The 18,819-nt window shown below is 43.9% G+C and overlaps 1 protein-coding gene across 1 annotated transcript in view; it reads right to left on the bottom strand.

Moving 5' to 3' along the window:
* LOC137428694 (uncharacterized) overlaps positions 1-18,819 on the bottom strand; it is a 111,113-nt gene that overhangs the window by 66,169 nt on the left and 26,125 nt on the right. The window contains exons 4-6 of the mRNA XM_078777260.1: positions 17,207-17,275; positions 15,930-16,037; positions 11,764-14,254 (exon numbers count right to left, since the gene is read on the bottom strand). Coding sequence (XP_078633386.1) covers positions 11,764-14,254; positions 15,930-16,037; positions 17,207-17,275 — 2,668 coding nt within the window. The remainder of the gene's footprint in view (positions 1-11,763; positions 14,255-15,929; positions 16,038-17,206; positions 17,276-18,819) is intronic.

The raw sequence follows: 18,819 nt of genomic DNA, 5'->3' as shown, positions 1-18,819 counted from the left end.
GTTGTCCTGGAAGTTTCTCCCATCTCCACACAGGATCTCTGGAGCTCAGCCAGTGTAACCATCGGGTTCTTGGTCACCTCTTTTACCAAGGCCCTTCTCCCCCGATTGCTCAGTTTGGCCGGGCGGCCAACTCTAGGAAGATTCCTGGTTGTTCCAAACTTCTTCCATTTAAGAATTATGGAGGCCACTGTGCTCTTGGGAACCTTCAATGCAGCAGAGAATTTTTTTGTAGGCTTCCCCAGATCTGTGCCTCGACACAATCCTGTCTCTCAGCTCTGCAGGCAGTTCCTTCAACCTCATGGCTTGGTTTTTGCTCTGATATGCATTGTCAGCTGTGAGACCTTATATAGACAGGTGTGTGCCTTTCCAAATCATGTCCAATCAATTGAATTTACCACAGATGGACTCCAATCAAGGTGTAGAAACATCTCAAAGATGATCAAGAGAAATGGGAGACACCTGAGCTAAATTTCAAGTGTCATGGCAAAGGGTCTGAATACTTATGTAAATGTGATATTTCAGTTTTTTCTTTTTAATAAATTTGCAAAACTTTCTAAAATCCTGTTTTCTCTTTGTCATTATGGGGTATTGAGTGTAGATTGATGAGGGAAAAAAATGAATTTAAACGATTTCAGCATAAGGCTGCAACATAACAAAATGTGAAAAAAGTGAAGGGGTCTGAATACTTTGTGAATGCACTGTATAGAATGCCTCACTGATGAGATATCTACATGTCCAGCAAAATATATTTGTGAGAAGATCCCTGAGGAATTCATTGGGAGTCACAAACACTCAAACAGACCATCGGAGCCTGAAGAGCAAGCAGCTAGCTAGTTACCAAGCAGCTAACTGGCGCTTCCCAAGCCAGCCATTCCTAATCAACCGTTTCAAATGGAGTGGTTGCTCGAGTGCTTAAACCACTTATTGAGCGCTTTGCACAAAACTTGATAACTGAACACACCCCAGACTTGTCCGACGCGCACGTCCGGTGTAGTCTACTTATTAAGTACGCACAAAGGGCAGACAAAAATACTCAAAGTTCAAGTTTAATGTATTGATAAAAAACATTTTTAAGTAAGCAGGTTTTAACTTCTTTTCTTTTTTTAACAATGCAGAAATTAACAGCATTTTGTTTTTAAAACTGGAGAAAACAGATATTGTAAAACTAACATTGCTAACATATAAAAAGAGTAAACAATCCTAATAATAAGACAAACATTGTATATATTTGTTGAGATGATAACTCGTTTAAACTGTGTCCGATCGACCAACGCACCAAATGATTGTTTTTATTTTATAAACAATTATTTAAGGCTCGTAGAGGAGCTTGTTCTGTCCATTCCTTTGCTGGACGAGGACATTTCACATCCACCCCACGCGTTCATTCATATTCATGTCGAACACGCTCTTCTATATCACATTGGGATTTGTTCCTGACATTTCCACTTGTTTTCACTCCGTGTAAAGAAGACGTGTTTGAAAGGTAAGAAGTGCGTACACTAAAGGGTTTGTTTATCGGAGAGAAACTTCATTGACGATCTCGTGGGAATTCCGACAAATCTCCAAAGTTCTTGATATTTTAGGTTCTTCCGTCTTACATGCTAGGACGAGGAAGTTGTTCCTTCGTGTGAACGACACAGCCGGGTTCTGCTCAAGGATCAGACAATTGAGGCATCTGAGATGGTCTATTTAACCAAATTGAGGCTTGACATTTATTCCAGGAATTTTCAAATTGGTTGTTCTGCAGATTGTTTTCCAATGTTTTATCAGCAATTCCTCCCCCTCCCCCCTCGCTTGATATAATTTTAAGTCAGTTTCGGTTGGGGGGGTTGGTGGGTGGAAGGGGGATAGGTAGGTAACAGAGGGACATTTTGAGGATAACTGGGCGAGAGGAATAATAAGAGCAATGGGAAGCGATGGAGGACACGGGGTGAACAAGCTGGATACAACCTCAAAGCCAGCAAGAAGAGAAGGGAAAACCAGGAATGAAACAGAAATGGAACAATTAACAGAAAGGAAAGTGCAGAGAAAGGGGAAGGGGGGAAACACAAGAACCTCACCCTCAACATATTGTTCCTGAAGGATAATCCAACATACCCATCTATTTCCTTGGTCGTCCACCGGAAGAAATTCAGTCTCTTCAACTTCTAGGCCTAATCATCAGACAATTGGCTCTACTGGGCTGACCACATACCAAAGCCAGCCACAGTAAAGGGCATCCTTCTTTGATCCAAATCCTAACTTGGATAATCAGAACCACTTAATCTACAAGGACTTTGTCCATTGTTCAGTGGAGTGCTGCTCTCCTATATAGGCTGGTGCCTCAGCAATATATCTGTCTCTCCTGGATTCTGTGACATCTAAATATCTCAAAATTATTGGAATCTCTTGTGACGAGGTCAAAATTTGAGGACTGTTCCTCTCATGTTGCAGGCAGGTCAGTGGTCTCTCTGTTTCCTCTTGTATACTCTCCGGTGTTGCTCCCTCTGCTTTCTCAGTCTTCTGACCCTCCCCTATTCAGGATGCATGCGTTTTTCCAATAACCCTCTCCTGGCTAAGCTTCCAAAATGCAGGCCGGCTGTGCATGCCAACTCCTTTGTTCTTCGCTTCTCCTGTCTATGGCACCGCCTTCCCAAGGACCTTTTTCTTCCCACTCATCTCTCTCTCTCTCGGAAAGTGGTTCCCAGAATTTTTGTGCACGACCGTAAATTTGAAATCACATTCATCTCGCGACACAAATGGTGCTAGCTATATTGAAATACTTGGTATCTAAAATAAAAATTGTTGGAGAAAACGCCTTCGACATGACCATCCGCCCCCCCCCCCCCCAACCCCCCTCAAAAACTAGGATATGTGATAAGTTGGCAGGCTGCGAATGTTTGAATACGGTACAGTAATGTCTCGATTTACGAACACCATGTGCTCCTCAAAAGTAATTCTTAAATCGAAAGCTCGTAAATCGGGAGTGATTTTCCCATAGATTTTATTATTTAGTCGAAGGGTGTTTCCCCCCAAAATTCAATAATAATGTAGAAAATATTAAAATAATAATACAGATAATAATAATAATGATAAGTAACACTAATGTCACTTTCAAGCTATGCAAGTTATGGCGCCTCTTAAAATGTGAAAACCACCCGTCACTTCCACCAAAAGTGTCCATCGTGGAACTTTCACCCTCGCCGCACTTTAAGTCATTGAAAAGGCTGTTGACCTTTTCTTTAATCACTTCGTGTTAACTGGAACAGTTTTTGGGTTTGGCTTTCAATCCAACCAATTAGCAAACGCTCCTTATTTTCCATTACACAGCTTGTTTTGCTGATTTTCACTGCACTGGAAGATGTAACACGATGAGCACATACATTGAACTGGTCTTTGTTGTTGCGTATCGTAATCACCGTTGTATTCGCAAGGCAAAATTCATGTGCAATATCCATAAATTGGGAACCAGCGTCAAAACTTCTAGGAATTTCAAATTTACTTCCTAATGATACACATACCTATCTTTCTTTCCACTTGTATCACTTCCTTGAGCACTTATCTTCCTTTTATGAGCCAAATCGTTTTGGGTGAATACAGTACAGTCGGACATTGCCATTCGTGGGGGATACATTCCTGGAAAATGCTGTGAATGTTGAATCCACGAATGTGGGGGCATTGTTTCAATGGAGAGTGGGGGGATAGGTTTCCGGCGGTTCGTGATTCGCAAGGGAAAATAAAAAAAAATCAGTGAGAAACCACGAATACGCTCGAAAAAAACCACAAATACACGGAGGACAAGGCAGCGAATGTCGAAGCAAACCACAAATACAACGGCAAACAACCGCAAATGTCGAATAGTGCGGTGGGGGATGGTTTACGTGCACATATAACTGCTTTATGCGTGATGTGACGCATGGAAGATGCTTTTAGAAGGGTTATGTGTGCAGCTGGAGGAAAATGTTAAATTTTTACAAACATGAATGCACATGATTACAGTTTTCATTAAATGCTTTCAAATAAACTTCTAAAAAGGTTAGCTTACTCTTTTGATGTGAGTGTCATGTTACTTTATCGAAAACTAACCATTTTGTGCTTCAATGTTGCGCGATCCCCAAAGCGCGTCTTGATCCAGGAAATAGTTGCCAATTTTAAACTGCTCAGACTTTGAGCTTGAAGTATTCTGTATTATCTTATGGAGATAGATGTTGAGTTTAAATGGCATAATTTCAAACGTACTGGTATCACTGCCTTGTGTTAGAATTCCATTTTATTTGGGATTCAAAATAAAAGTTCATTTTTACTTACGTTCCATGAATCAGCCTCACTCGCTGAGATCCCTACCCATCGGTGAAAAGGGATAATCAACCAAGTATCAATTAAGTCCGTTGGTGGGTGGGAATTTTTTTTGCGCCCTTGAAAAACCACGAATACGTGGGACACAGAGCCGCGAAAGTAGAAGCAGGTCACATTTTATCAACTGTGAATACGAGGAACCCACGAATGTCGGGGTCCGACTGTACAGTACCTTACTGTAATGCATAAGAACGTTTGAGTAAATAAAATTCACTTTAACCGACACTTCAGGACAATTGTGATGACGTAGCCACGTATGAGAGGATGAGGGAAGAGGGCGCTCTGATGTCATCATCCCGGATGTAAGCGAGTGATGCTGTGACATTTTGTCGCGAGATACATGTTTATTTTAAATGACACGATCAAAATTTTTGATCAAAACATCATGAGGTCACGTTTTGAATTCATCGTTGAAAACAGAGTCGACTGAAGTTGAGCAAAAGCTCGTAATGTTGGGATTTGAGATCGTAAATCAATTTTTTGGTATCAAAAAATTTAGTTCTTACGGTTAAAGTTTTGTAAATCGGAGGTTCGTAAATCAGGATATTACTGTATATCGCTGTGAGATCAAACGATGCGTAGAGGCGAAATATCACATTACAGGCTGTTTTCGTTATTTTTGCCTCTCTTGGTGGTTCCTCTTTACATTTCTTCTTGCTAAAATTGAAAATTCACAGTTTCATATGGTCCTCCACGACCCAAATGCGGGTTGCGACCCCGGGTTTGGGAACCCCTGTTCTAGGACCTAAAGCATGCAGTTCTCCACCACATGGTGTCACACTCCCCCTCTCCCATCCTGACCAATGATCAGTATTATCCCCATCAACCTATCCTAATCAAACCCTCATACTTGTTCATTTCAGCATTTCCTATCGCTCTCTTCCTTTCCTTGTCATGCATTTCCTTGCTCGGTGTGCCCAGTTGTTGCCCCACATCCTCAATGTCAATCTGAGCTCGCTCTTTGGGAGAAAATAAAAAGATTAAATTACTTCCTGCATCTTATCCTGATGAATGTCTTCTCATCTACCTTAGCAGGTCTCAAATGATGGAATTAGCCCTCTCAGGGTCCACAGTAACCACTTTTCTTTTATATTAGGATTATTAATTAAATTCCTGATTATGACAAAATGTAGATGTTTTATCACGAGAGCAAGTTCTGTTCTCATCTTTGTTCCAATGGCTCTTAACGATTGTCACTGAACCCCAGATAACCTCTATTGTAATTCTTTTGTTGTAATATTTCCAGGTATTCCTAAGAAAAATCTCAGCAAGATTCTTATTCATCACTCGGGTTGCTCCAATGATGAATAGCACGACGTTGGCAGCACTCCTCACTTTCAGGCTCTCTTCACTTTCTTTTGAGGTGCTGGAACTTGGACATCATACTACACTTGGAGAAGTGTAATCTCCTGGGCCACCCACATGTCAAAGCTGGCGTCCAAAGCCAGCCACATAGTGAGCATCTTCCATTGATCCAAGTCCTTTCTTGGAAAATCAGAGCTACTCACAGTATACAAAGCCATTGTCCATAGTTCAATGGCGTACTACTCTCCTCTCCCTGTGCAGGACTGGCACCCCAGCAACACATCTGTCTCATAGCATGGTGGCTTAATGGTTAAGGTGGCTGACTTAAGATCCTAAGGCATAGAGTTTAAGCCCCTGCCATTCCGTTGAATTAACACCAGGTGGGTCGACTCAGCCCGTCATCCTTCCGAGGTCGGCAAAAATGAGTAGCATCTAGCTGGTAATAGGAGCACTGCATCAGCGGCATCAGCGGCATCGCCGCACTCCCAGGAAATGAAGCAGCCAAGTATCCGCAGGCTGCATACGAATACAATTAATAAAACATCTGTCTCTCTGAGATTCTGTGGAATGTAAAGCTCTCAACATTCTTTGAATTCCCTTGATGAAGGCAAAGCAAAAGGTCTGTTGCTTTTACATTGGAGGCATGTAGGTGATCTACGCTTATTTTTTAACCACCTCTTCTCTGATATCGCTCCGTCTACTCTTTGTCCTTCAATCCTTCCCAGTAACTCCAGGATGCAGGTGTTCTTCCAGTAACCCACTCCTGGTTAAACTTCCAAAATCGAGGCTGACTGCACACCGAAACTCCTTTGTTATTGCTTCTCTGGTCTATGGACCGCCTTCCAGAGGCCATTCTTTCCCACTCTTCTCTCCAGGTCTTCAAGCAGGCAGTACCCCCATCTCAGCCCATTATCTTTATTACCTCCATTAGTCCTTCCTCACTTGCTGCTTTCAGTGTTTCCTCCCCTACTCTTTTTCTCTTCCTTTCATTGCTGATTGTGTGCAATTGTTACCCCGCTACCCCCACTGGGAGTTTAACCTTGCTCTCTCCTGATCCTCACTGTTGTAGAAAAAAACTTATGTTTATGGGTTTGTTTGTTTGTCGATTTCTACACACTCCTGAACTGCTGGACATAATTAATTGAAAGCCGTTGGTTGCACCCAGGGTGTGCATGAGGAGGTTTAAAAAGTTAATAGTCCCAGGGGTTCAGGGAAGTGGGTGAGGTGAGCGGGAAGGACCCCTTTTCTCAACTAAATATTACGTCATATTCTCAAGTAAATAGGTCTTAAATGTCATACTAAAATCGGACAATTCCAGAGAAATTAACTTGTCCCTAAGCTCTTCGCTCCTCTTTCTAACTTCAACTGGTTACAGACATCGATGCGCAAAATTAAAAACATCGAGATGCTGAAGTCAGACATTTGGTATCGCATCCGGACCAGGGCTCTCAAAATTTGGCATTTTTGTTCATTTTATGACTTTACTGTTTTCAAAATTAACTATCACTCAAGACATATCCTTCCGATTTTTTTTTTCTTTTTTTTCCCCCTTTCAAAATTTTAATCCACTAGCAATAGCCGCTCCCTACGGGAGCAAAATATGGTGCCAACAGATATACCTTCACTTAGGCATGGGTCAGTGGTTAAATGACGTGCACTGTTCCACATAAACAGATGAAAATTGCAAGTCGTCTCCCCAGACTGGCTCAGCCGTTTTCGATTCTATAAATGATCAGTCGCACACACATACACATACAGAGCATTCCCTCATTTTAAAATAGCTAGGAACAACCACTCTCTCCAGGAGTGGCCTGGGGAAGATGGGGGGACGGTGGTGGGTCATATATATTTTGTGCCGTGGGTGGTAATCCCCCCTCTCTCCAGCAGGGGATCAGTAAATCACTTGCACTGTGGCACGCATACAACTGAAAATCATAAGTATCGTGGGCGAGGGAGTGGGGAGGAGGGATTATTTTGTGCCCATGGCCTAACCCTGGGTACCCTGAGCATGTTTGCAAATTTTGGTGTCGTACACTAGTATCCCAGTGTGTACCCTGGATAAGAATAGGTATGCCGTATCCCTGTGTGTCGTAAGAGGCGACTAAGAGGGTTGGCGTCAGGAAGGGCATCCGGCCATAAAAAAAAAACATTGCCTCAAAAAGAGAACCATGACAATTACAACTACATGTGGGCAGGGTACAGCCCGAAGTGGAGATCGGTTTCTGAGGTTTGGGACATGGAATGTAGGGACAATGACAGGGAGATCAGGAGAAGTGGTGGAAGCATTGGTCAGAAGAAGAGTGGACATATGTTGTGTGCAAGAGACGAGATGGAAGGGAAGTGGTGTGAGAATGGTGAAGGGTAGGCAGGGACAGAAATACAAGTTTGTGTGGCAAGGGTGCCCGGAGGGCGTGAATGGTGTTGGTGTGCTGTTTTCTGAGGAGTTTGTAGACAGTGTGGTGAGTGTGACTAGAGTGAGTGATAGGTTGATGATGGTGAAAATGATGATTGGAAAGCTCTTGGTGAACGTCATCTCGGGATATGCTCCGCAGGTTGGTCGAAGCGATGAAGAGAAGGACAAGTTCTGGTGTGCGATAGAGAAGCTGATGGAAAACGTGAAAGATGAGGAAGTTGTTGTAGTAGGAGACCTAAATAGACATGTGGTAAGGAGTATGGATGGTTTTGACGGAGTTCATGGGGGTTACGGATATGGTGTGAGAAATGGAGAAGGTGAAAGGATTTTGGAGTTTGCTGATGGAGCTGATTTGTTGATTTGTAATACTCAGTTCCAGAAAGAGGATAATAAGCTTGTTACATACACGTCAGGTGGGTCGACGACAACCGTTGACTACCTGATGGTGCGTAGGCGAGATAGGGGGGCACCTCCGAGACACAAAGGTGATCCCGGGGGAGGAGGCTGTTTCACAGCACCACTTGGTTGTCTGCGACGTAAGGGTGAAAGGTGCGAGGAGAGCTCGGCGGGTGAAGTACCAACCGAGAATGAAGGTGTGGAGGTTGAAAGAGGTGACAGTAAGGGAGGCATTAAAAGAGAGGCTGAGTAGGGTCGATGATGATGTGGTTGAGCTTGAAAGTGGTTGGATGTCAATGAAAGCTAGTCTGTTGGGAGCCGTTGGTGAGGTATGTGGATGGACAAAAGGACCACCGAGGCACTCGGAAACATGGTGGTGGGATGATGAAGTTGGAAAGAGGATTGACGAGAAGAGGAAGAAGTTCAAGGAGTGGCAGAAGGCGAAGGGTACGGGAGCAAAAACAGCAGAGCATGAAAGTTATAAGGCAGCCAGTAAGGCTCCAAAGAAAGAGGTAGCAAAGGCGCAGGAGGCATGTAGGAAAATGTTCAGAGAACGCTTGGATTCGGAAGAGGGTCAGAAAGCAGTATTCAGGATTGCAAAGCAGATAGCGAAAGAGAGGTGTGATGTGATGGGGGTGAGTTGCTTGAAGGATGAAGTGGGACAAATCGTTGTCGACCCAGATGGAATTAAAGGAAGATGGAAAAGATATATGGAAATGCTGTTGAATACAGAGAATGAATGGGATGGCAACATAGAGAGTAACCCAGTTTTAGGACCGGCAGAGAAGATAACTGAGAAGGAAGTTGAGGAAGCGATAAAAGCAATGAAGGGTAGAAAAGCGGGAGGGCCGACGGGAGTTGTGGGAGATATGTTGAAGGCAGCAGGAAGTTGGGGTGTGAAGAGAATGACAGAGATCTGTAATCTGGTGGTGAAAGAAGGCCGCATTCCAGTGGATTGGGACCTGAGTACCCTCGTCCCTCTATACAAGGGGAAAGGTGACCCTCTGGAGTGTGGCTCGTACCGAGCGATAAAGTTATTGGAGCATGGAATGAAGGTATTGGAAAGGGTGTTGGAGAGGAGGATAAGGAAGAAAGTGAAGATCGACGAAATGCAGTTTGGATTTATGCCAGGAAGAGGAACGACAGATGCGTTTTTCATTGTGAGGCAGTTGCAGGAGAAGTACATGGAGAAGAGGAAGAGGTTGTTTCTTGGGTTTGTTGATCTGGAGAAATCATTCGATCGGGTTCCACGCAAAGTATTGACATGGGCATTGAGGAAGTTAGGAGTGGAGGAATGGTTGATCAGAGTAGTGATGGCAATGTACAAAAGAGCGCGCACAGCTGTAAGGACGAAGGACGGGAACAGTGATGAGTTTGAGGTGAAGGTGGGAGTGCATCAGGGGTCGGTACTAAGTCCACTACTATTTGTAGCTGTGATGGAGGTGCTGGCTCAGAACGTAAAGGAGGGTTTACCGTGGGAGTTGTTGTATGCAGATGATCTGGTGTTGGTTGCGGAAAGTATGGATGGACTGAAGGAAAAGATGAACACGTGGAAGGAATGTATGGAGACAAAAGGTCTGAAGGTGAATATCGGAAAGACGAAGGTGATGGCAAGTGGTAAAGCATGTGGTGAGGTGGAAAGAACTGGGAAGTGGCCCTGTGCTGTGTGTAGGAAGGGTGTCAGAGTGAACTCCATTCAGTGTACAATGTGCGCTGAGTGGGTTCATCAAAAATGTAGTGGTCTGAGAGGGTCATTAACCAGTGTGGCAGCTACATTCAAATGTAAGGTGTGCACAGAGGGAGCTGCAGATGGAGGAAATGTTGAGTTGGATCTTGGAGACGGCGTGAAGCTGGAAGGTGTGAAAACATTTTGCTACCTCGGAGACATGCTGAATGGAGAAGGTGGATCAGACTCGGCAACGGTTGCTCGAGTGAGATGTGCATGGAAGAAGTTTCGGGAATTGAGTGGCGTGCTGATGATGAGGGGAGTGTCGTTGAAGCTGAAGGGAAAGGTGTATGCTGCATGTGTGAGAAGTGTTATGATTTATGGGAGTGAGACATGGGTAATGAACGTAGAGCAGCAACGAAGGTTGGAAAGGGTGGAAATGCGAATGGTTCGACGGATGTGCGGAGTATCGTTGAGAGAGAGGAAGACAAATGATGAATTGCGAAAGATGATGGGAATAGAGCCTGTGATTGATGCTGTGAAGAGGAACAGGTTGAGATGGTTTGGTCATGTGTTGAGGAAGGATGAAAGTGACTGGTTGAGAAGAGTGATGGAAATTAATGTAGAAGGAAGTAGAAGACGGGGAAGACCGAGAAAGACTTGGCTAAAGATGGTGGAAGAAGAAATGCGGGCAAGGGGGTTAACAAGGAGAGATGCAGAAAATAGGGCAAAATGGAGAAGATTGTCATGGGGACCGCAAGGCTAACCCCCGCTCTAGCAGGGAAAATGGCCTTTAAAATGCATGTTGTTGTTGTTGTTGTTGTTGTTGTATCGACCAAGCCATTTTAGATTCTATAATTATCAAATGTACCTAATCTGGGTGTTGGGTTAACGGTTAGGTTGGCTGCCTTGAGATCTTAGGGTCCTGAGTTTGAGCCCCTGTCGGGCTGTTTAATTAACACCAAGTGGGTTGACTCAGCCTGTTATCCTTTCGATGTCGGCAAAATGAGTACCAGATGACTGGTAATAGGGGGCATTGCATCAGCAGCACAGCTGCATCCCCAGAAGATGATGCAGCCAAGCAGCCACAAGCTGCACACTAACCACCACCACCAGTTGCGCGTGCACACGCGCGCGCGCGCACACACACACACACACACACACACACACACACACACACACACACACACACACACACACACACACACACACACACACACACACACACACACACACACACACACACACACACACACACACACACACACACACACACACACACACACACACACACACACACACCTTATTTTATATCGTGGGGAATCCACCTTTGTGTGACTTCTTCATCTTCAAACATAAATTTCCAGACTATTTCTTATTTCTCTTTTTCTGTATTTCCTTTTCTTTCTGTAGTGTGGTGTTGTTTTCTAAATACTTCCTCTTGAAAGTAAAGTACTGCGGAAGAACAAAAAGTTGATGTATTTTCGAGGCGTGTTCTTGTTATCCGTTTTCTGAGTGCTCGGTTTGTTCTCCTTGAGAGTTCTTTGGTTCATTTGTTGTTTCTATTTCAGCATCTAACAGTCTCAACTAATCATCATCCTCCTCGCTTTCTTCCTATTCTATGCTCCGCTGCTGGCCTTCCACATCTTAATTCCCACTATCATCCACAGACCTCGCTTCCGTCACCGGTGCCTCTGCTTGTACTGCCTGGCCTGAGTTAACCAGTTGAAGGTGCTCTCCCTCTGGAGTCTGGAGGGATCTACTTTGTCCCATTGTATTTCGGCACCTCCACTGGGCCTCCAGGGGAGAACTGTGGTCGGAAGCAACGGCATCTCGTGCAACACCGCTCTTTTCTGGCCTCAGGGTTTGGACCCCACGATCTTTCGCTGCTCGAGAAGCTCGCGGTGCCAGCTTTTCATGTGGGGTCTCCCTCACATTCTGTCCCTCCATTGTCCGCGCAACTCCACAATGGTCGGCCAAGGGCTTATCCTCAGTGAAAGTCTGTGCATTAGAACTTTCATCCCAAGTGTATGGTAAATCCTCCCATTGTGGCAGCAATTCACTTTCTGGTGGTGACCATTCATTTGCTATTCCAGATACCTGGCTGTTGACCATCCAACTTTCTCCTGTGTGAGTCCTCATGTGCGTCTGGCAGTTTGCGAAACGAATAAATGACTTATTGCACATGCTACACCTGTACGGCTTATCTTGTGTTTCTCCAGTATGCGTCCTTATATGTGCCTGGCAGTTTGCGTTCTTTATGAATGATTTATTGCATATGGTGCACTTGAACGGCTTCTCCCCAGTATGCGTTCTCACATGTACCTGGCGGGCGGAAATGTGACTGAACGATTTGTTGCACAAAGTGCATTGATAGGGCTTCTCCCCAGTGTGAGTCCTGAGGTGCACCTGGCGGGCTGTGACATTATTGAACGATTTATCGCACAAAGTGCACTGGTACGGCTTTTCTCCAGTGTGCGTCCTCATGTGCGTCTGGCATTTGTCGCTCTTTCGAAATTGCTTGTGACACACGGGGCACTTAAATGGCTTCTCACCGGTATGAATCCTCATGTGTATCTGACACGTCGAGTTTCGACTGAACGACTTATTACAAACGGTGCACGCAAACGGCTTTTCTCCGGTGTGGGTCCTCATGTGTATCTGGCAGTTTGAGTATTGAATGAAGGCCTTATTACACACGCTGCACTGGAACGGCTTCTCCCCAGTGTGGGATCTCATGTGGGCCTGGCAGTTTGAGTACTGACTAAACGTTTTGTTGCAGACACTGCAAGTGTATGGCTTTTCTCCGGTGTGAATTCTCATGTGTACCTGGTAGTTTGAGTTCTGAATGAAGGATTTATTACACACAGTACACTGAAACGGTTTCTCCCCGGAATGAGACTTTATGTGTGCCTGGCAGTTCGAGTACTGGCTGAATGATTTATTGCAGATGCTGCAATTGTACGGCTTCTCACCAGTGTGGGTCCTCACATGATTTTGAAAAGTCGAGTTCTTGCGGAACAGTTTATTGCAGACGGTACACTCGAACGGCTTTTCTCCAGTATGAATCCTCATGTGCACCTTGCAGTTTGAGTAGTGTATAAAAGATTTACTGCACACGGTACACTTGTACGGCTTCTCCCCAGTGTGGGTCCGCAGGTGCACCTGGCGCGATGAGATGCGACTAAACGATTTATTGCACACATTGCACGAATACGGCTTCTCACCGGTGTGAGTCCTCATGTGTGCCTGGGACTGAGACTTTTGAATAAATGATTTATTGCAAATAATGCACTTGTACGGCCTTTCTCCAGTATGTGTCCTCATGTGTGCCTGGCATTTTTCATTTTTTCTGAATGATTTGTTGCACACACGGCACTTGTACGGCTTCTCCCCCGTATGGGTCCTCATGTGTACCCGACGGGCCGAGAGGTTTCCGAAAGGTTTGCTGCACACAGTACACTTGTACGGCCTTTCCCCGTTATGGGTCCGCAAGTGATTCTGATAGGTTGAGTTACCACGGAAAAATTTCTTACACACCTGGCACTGATACGGCTTCTCTCCGGTATGAATCCTCATGTGTTCCTGTCTGGTTGAGTTCCGACTGAAAGCTTTATCGCATACACTGCAATTGTACGGCTTCTCTCCGGTGTGAGTCCTCATGTGCGTCTGGTACTTTGAATTCCACACAAAGGATTTGTTGCAGATAAGGCACTTGTATGGCTTATCTCCAGGATTTGTGCTCATATTTGCCTTGTTGCTTGACTTGCGAATAAACGATTTGTTCGATCCATGACGTGTGGATGGTGTTTCGCCAAAATGTGTTCTCATGTGATTTTGATAAGTTGAGATGCAAGGGAATAACTTAGAACATACACAGCACTTGAACAGCTTCTCTCCAGGATGGATCCTCATATGTACCTGGTATGTTGATAAGGAACTAAATGACTGATCACACACGGTGCACACGTGTATCTTTTCGGAAGTGTGAGTCTTTAAGTATTCCGGCCTTGGACTGCTTTTCTGTTGACGAATCTTCGACTTCGCACCATGACTCTTGGGTTGTTGTAAAGCTCTTTCTGTGAAGGAACGAAGGTTCTTGGTATTGGATAAAATCCCGAAGATCGGAGTCCGTCTCTCTGAAGATTGGTTGGAAAAAGAAGAAGGTATGTTTGTCACAAAGATGGCAAAACAGCATCTACACAACAGGGTGGACGTTAAAAAGCAATGAATTGTGGAATTTTACAGTTTCATTAAAACGTCATCTGGAAGCCAATAAACAGGTTTTATTTTAATTAAGCATTTGCTTTTACACAAAATTTAATATATTCCATTGACGAGAGAGTTGCAAAAGAGGTTGAAGTTGCAGTCAAAGATTGATTTGTTGGACTTCTCTGTGTACTTTAACCTGGGACATTCACGATACGGATAGGAAATTACAAGATGTGAATTTGCGTAACATTTCAGCTTTCCAAGACTTTGATTTACTACGAAATACAACATAACACAACCGAGAACACTCCTTCCTTCATCTTGGGGAAAATGCCAGGGGCATAGAAAAGGCCCCTTTATATAAGGGAATGGGCCATGTGGCAAAGTATAGAAAAGAAGGGACATTCCATAGCTTGTAGAAAATGCCAAACAATACAAAATAAGGGCATTCAAAAAATGTCGTGTGCATGCTGGACGTGTCGTGTACCCTTGTGTTCTGAGGAGGAACCATTAATGCTCTCGAAAAGTTCACATAAAGGGGCGCCAATTTCATTCATACAGCTGCATAAAGAAGTAAATTTATTATATTTGCCAGGTGTAAGGCGCCCTTTATGTGAACTTTTCTCGAGCATTACTTCGTTCCTCCTAAGAACACAAGGGTAGTCCAGCAGGCACACAATATTTTTTGAATGCCCCTTTTTTTCTATTGTTTGGCATTTTCAAAAAGCTATGGAATGTCCCTTCTTTTCTACACTTTGCCACATACCATATAAAGGGGCCGTTTCTATGTCCCTGGCATTTTTCCCAAGAATAGCCTTTGAGATATGAGCGCCAACACATTTTGGGGGGACGGATGGACTGACAGAGACACCAACGTGAATTTGAGGCTTTTCTAAATAAAACTCAAGAATCCGGAAACGGACGTTGCTGAAATTTGGAACATATTACCGACATACAAAGCATTTACTTGTGAAATTTGCAGCCAATTTTGTCGAGTAGAAGCCAAGAAATCAGTCCCCATGTTAAAGCTGTATACAGAGAAACTATCCCATATAAATGGAGGGGCGCTTTGCGCCTCCCTTGATAATGTCATTTGTGACATCACTGATGAAGAACAATTAATTACCTCCGCCACTGAAGATGGACGGACATTATGTTTTCACCCCTGTCTGTTTATCTGCCCGTCTGTGAGCAGCATATTTGAAAAAGTTATGGACAGATTCGGTGAAATTTGGTGGACAGGTTTGGTGCATGAAGACAAAGTGATTCGATTTTGTTGAATATCTGGATCTGGATACAATAATTTTAAAATGTTTTATGTGCCTCTTCACCATTGACAGATGGGGCCAAAAAACGATATATAGCACAACATTTCAGAAAGTTTTGGATGGATTATGACAAAACTTGGTGGACGAGTTGGGTAGGTGACAAGAACAAGCCGATTAGATTTTGGTTCAGGTCCGAATCCAGATCGAGCCTATCAGTGGGATATAAAACAAACTATTCAGCCTGGCGGAGGTATGGTGCTCTACCGAGTGCCGTTCTAGTTTAGAAATGCTTTGGCAAAATTGTTCTATGCTTAACAAGCTTCTTCATGCTCACCATCTGCAGAGAAAGAATCTTCACTCAGCTCTTCCTTAACTTGGTCGCTGTTTGAAGTAAGCGAAGAGTTATCGTGGAGAAACGCATCTTCCATAGGAAAGGTTTCACCTGCACAAAATCCAGTGTTAGGCCAGTATAGAGTCTCCATTCTTGAAAGCATCTATTTTTGATTACTGTAATACTTGCCGTTTAGGCACCCTGTGGGTGGGTATAGAATATTAATTTAAAGTGGACTACAATCTTAGCTGAAGCAAAATAAATGACCAAATCGATGCAGCCATAATTTGGGGTCCCTCTGTCTTCTTCTGCCTCATTTCTGGTCTTGCACCCTCTGCCCTCTCCATGCTTTGCCTTCCCAACCCCCCTCCCCACCCCCAGGCATCTGCAAGACGCACATGGTCCAACAATACCCTCCTAGTGAAACTGCCTAAATCCAGAACCACTACTCACCTCCACTCATTTATTCCTCTTTTTTTTGTCCCCGGCCATGGAACCACCTTTCACACTCTCTTCAATCCAATTCTTCTCTCTGGGTCTTCAAGACAGCCGTTCACCACCACCTCAGGTCCACCATCCAAAGCTATCTTTTCTACACCCGTTAAACAACCCCCTCGCCTTCCCCCCCCCTCCAAAAATATTGCTTATGTATCCATCATGTGCAACCCTTGTGTTCTCCCCTACCCTTCATCATTACCTGCATCCCTTGTTTGTCTGTCTCCGTCTACCTTCTCCCTCAGCCCTGCTATTGACATTCCCCATTTCTCCTGCTGTTCCCTTTGTTATGTTGTGTCCTGATCTGTTCTATGCCCTCGCTCTTCCAAAAAACCTCATCCTGGTGTTTCACAGGCAAGGTGATTCATCAATGTGTGTGCTGTCCCTCAGATTGAAGTTAAACCAGTTAAACCGGTGTCCTGTCTGCCAGGATCAGTTGGTGGACCTTAGATTCCACAATGTCCTTTGTGACGAGTAGGTGAGCAATTGCCAGCACCATGACCAAATTCCAAATTCCTGCCTTATCTACTTCGTCAAGCGTCAGGCTTGTCAGGCGTCTGGGTTGTGAAAGATTAGGGCCAAAAAGTACCGCTACTCAATCCCACAAGACCGTGGGAATAATTGTGGCTGTCAAAGAAGAGGAAGATTCGTTTGAGAAGTGACATTTCTCACAGAAGAAAGTCCCAAATCCTGCGTAAAAGGGTCTTTCATCAACATGTAAATAATCACGAATTTCTAACGTCAATTCGGCAATTTTGGGATGGTAACTGGAGTTCTGGAATTACCTTGTGAAGAACAATCATCAAAATTTTCTTCCTTCACCTCGAGCTCACCGTAGTCATCTGTAACAACACCTGCCGAGTTATTATCAGTTTTGGGACACAAAGAGAAAAATTGTTTTGCAAACAACATCTTGCACGCTTTCCCAAACACCATCACGATAAAATTGATACCAGGCAATATATCGCACCATTCATGGTTTCAAGTTTCTTTTGGCAGGACCTGTCAACTTTGCACTGCCAGTTTCGTTTCAAACTTGGTACGATGTGTTTGTTTTGTTATCCTGAACAAATTATGCAAAGTAAATTTGGGAAGGCCCAATATTATAGAAATGTCGTGAACCTCTGGCAGAAAGTCTCCATTAGAAGTTGGAGGTCAATCAGGTGAAGTCATTGTCACAATTGAAATCGAATAACTGTTGCACAATCTGAGAGAAGAGATTTCTTTGCATTGTGAGGAAAATGTACATGTGTAGGTTGGGAGGGTTCACTACAAGTGTCAGAGTGATGTTATTACCCCACAAATGCAAAGAGAAAAACTATAGTCCCCCTTTCGCTCCGCGGTGCGACGGGGGACAAAAACGAGGTTAAGCAATTGGTATATTTTGTCTGTCTGTCCCATCTATAAATGTCACGTTATGATGGAGGAACAACTTGTTTGCAATGTGTAACTGCAATGTGTAACTGCAATGTGTAACCGGGTGAGCATCCATTGCCTAGTAACCAATGACAGTTTCCACGATTTTCACGTTTTGGGTGACATTGAGCTTGACCTTGGGCCTAAAGAGATAAAAATTGGGCAGTTTATTCAAGGGCAAGGCAAATATGTGTGTAAAGTATGGCGATGCTATGTGCAACGATGTAGACGTAGTACTGCACACAAACAGACAGACAGACGGACAGACAAACCAACCAACCAGCATACTTGCCGGAATTTTTTCCGGCAAGTAACAAACAAGAACACAAACAAACAAGAAAGAAAGAAACCAGAGTAAAAACTGAGTACTCCCTTTCAGCACGCGTCATCGCCGGGCCCCCTTCGGTGCCCGGCGATGACGTCATGCAGCGCCTGGAGATGGCATAGGAAAGGAGCGGTGTACAATAATTATTTCCAAATCGGGAACTTACTGTTTTAATGCCATCATAAAGGACAGACAACAGGCATGAAGAATTAATGTAACGTGAGATAAGGTGGTGTATAAGATTGTATAAGACAGTCGCTATTGTATAAAACACTGCATTAACGGCGGTAAATTTCGGACCTTTTTTTTTCTCTACAAAGTTTTAAAACATTATTTTATTTCAATTGAATTATAGACTTGAACACTGTAGAACACAAACCTCCTCATTGTCATTTTTTAAAACCCTTCCATTAAGCAGTGCTTGGACAAAATATTAAACTATTATTCTCTGGAACCACCCACAAAATGAAAAAACAGAAACTCGGCACAGGTCGGGAACTCCGCATGGGGAACAACATTTGTTAATGATGACGTCATCAGTGCCTTTATGACGACAAAACGGGATGCGTCAAAATCCTTATCCGATCAATACGAAATTTTTTGAGGGTGATCTAATAATTTGATTCAGTGAATTAAATTGATAACATTATCAGTGAT

This window comes from Myxine glutinosa, chromosome 5 (assembly GCF_964187855.1).
Source record: "Myxine glutinosa chromosome 5, kmMyxGlut1.1, whole genome shotgun sequence".
Lineage (NCBI taxonomy): Eukaryota > Metazoa > Chordata > Myxini > Myxiniformes > Myxinidae > Myxine > Myxine glutinosa.
This window is presented reverse-complemented; position numbering and strand designations above follow the sequence as displayed.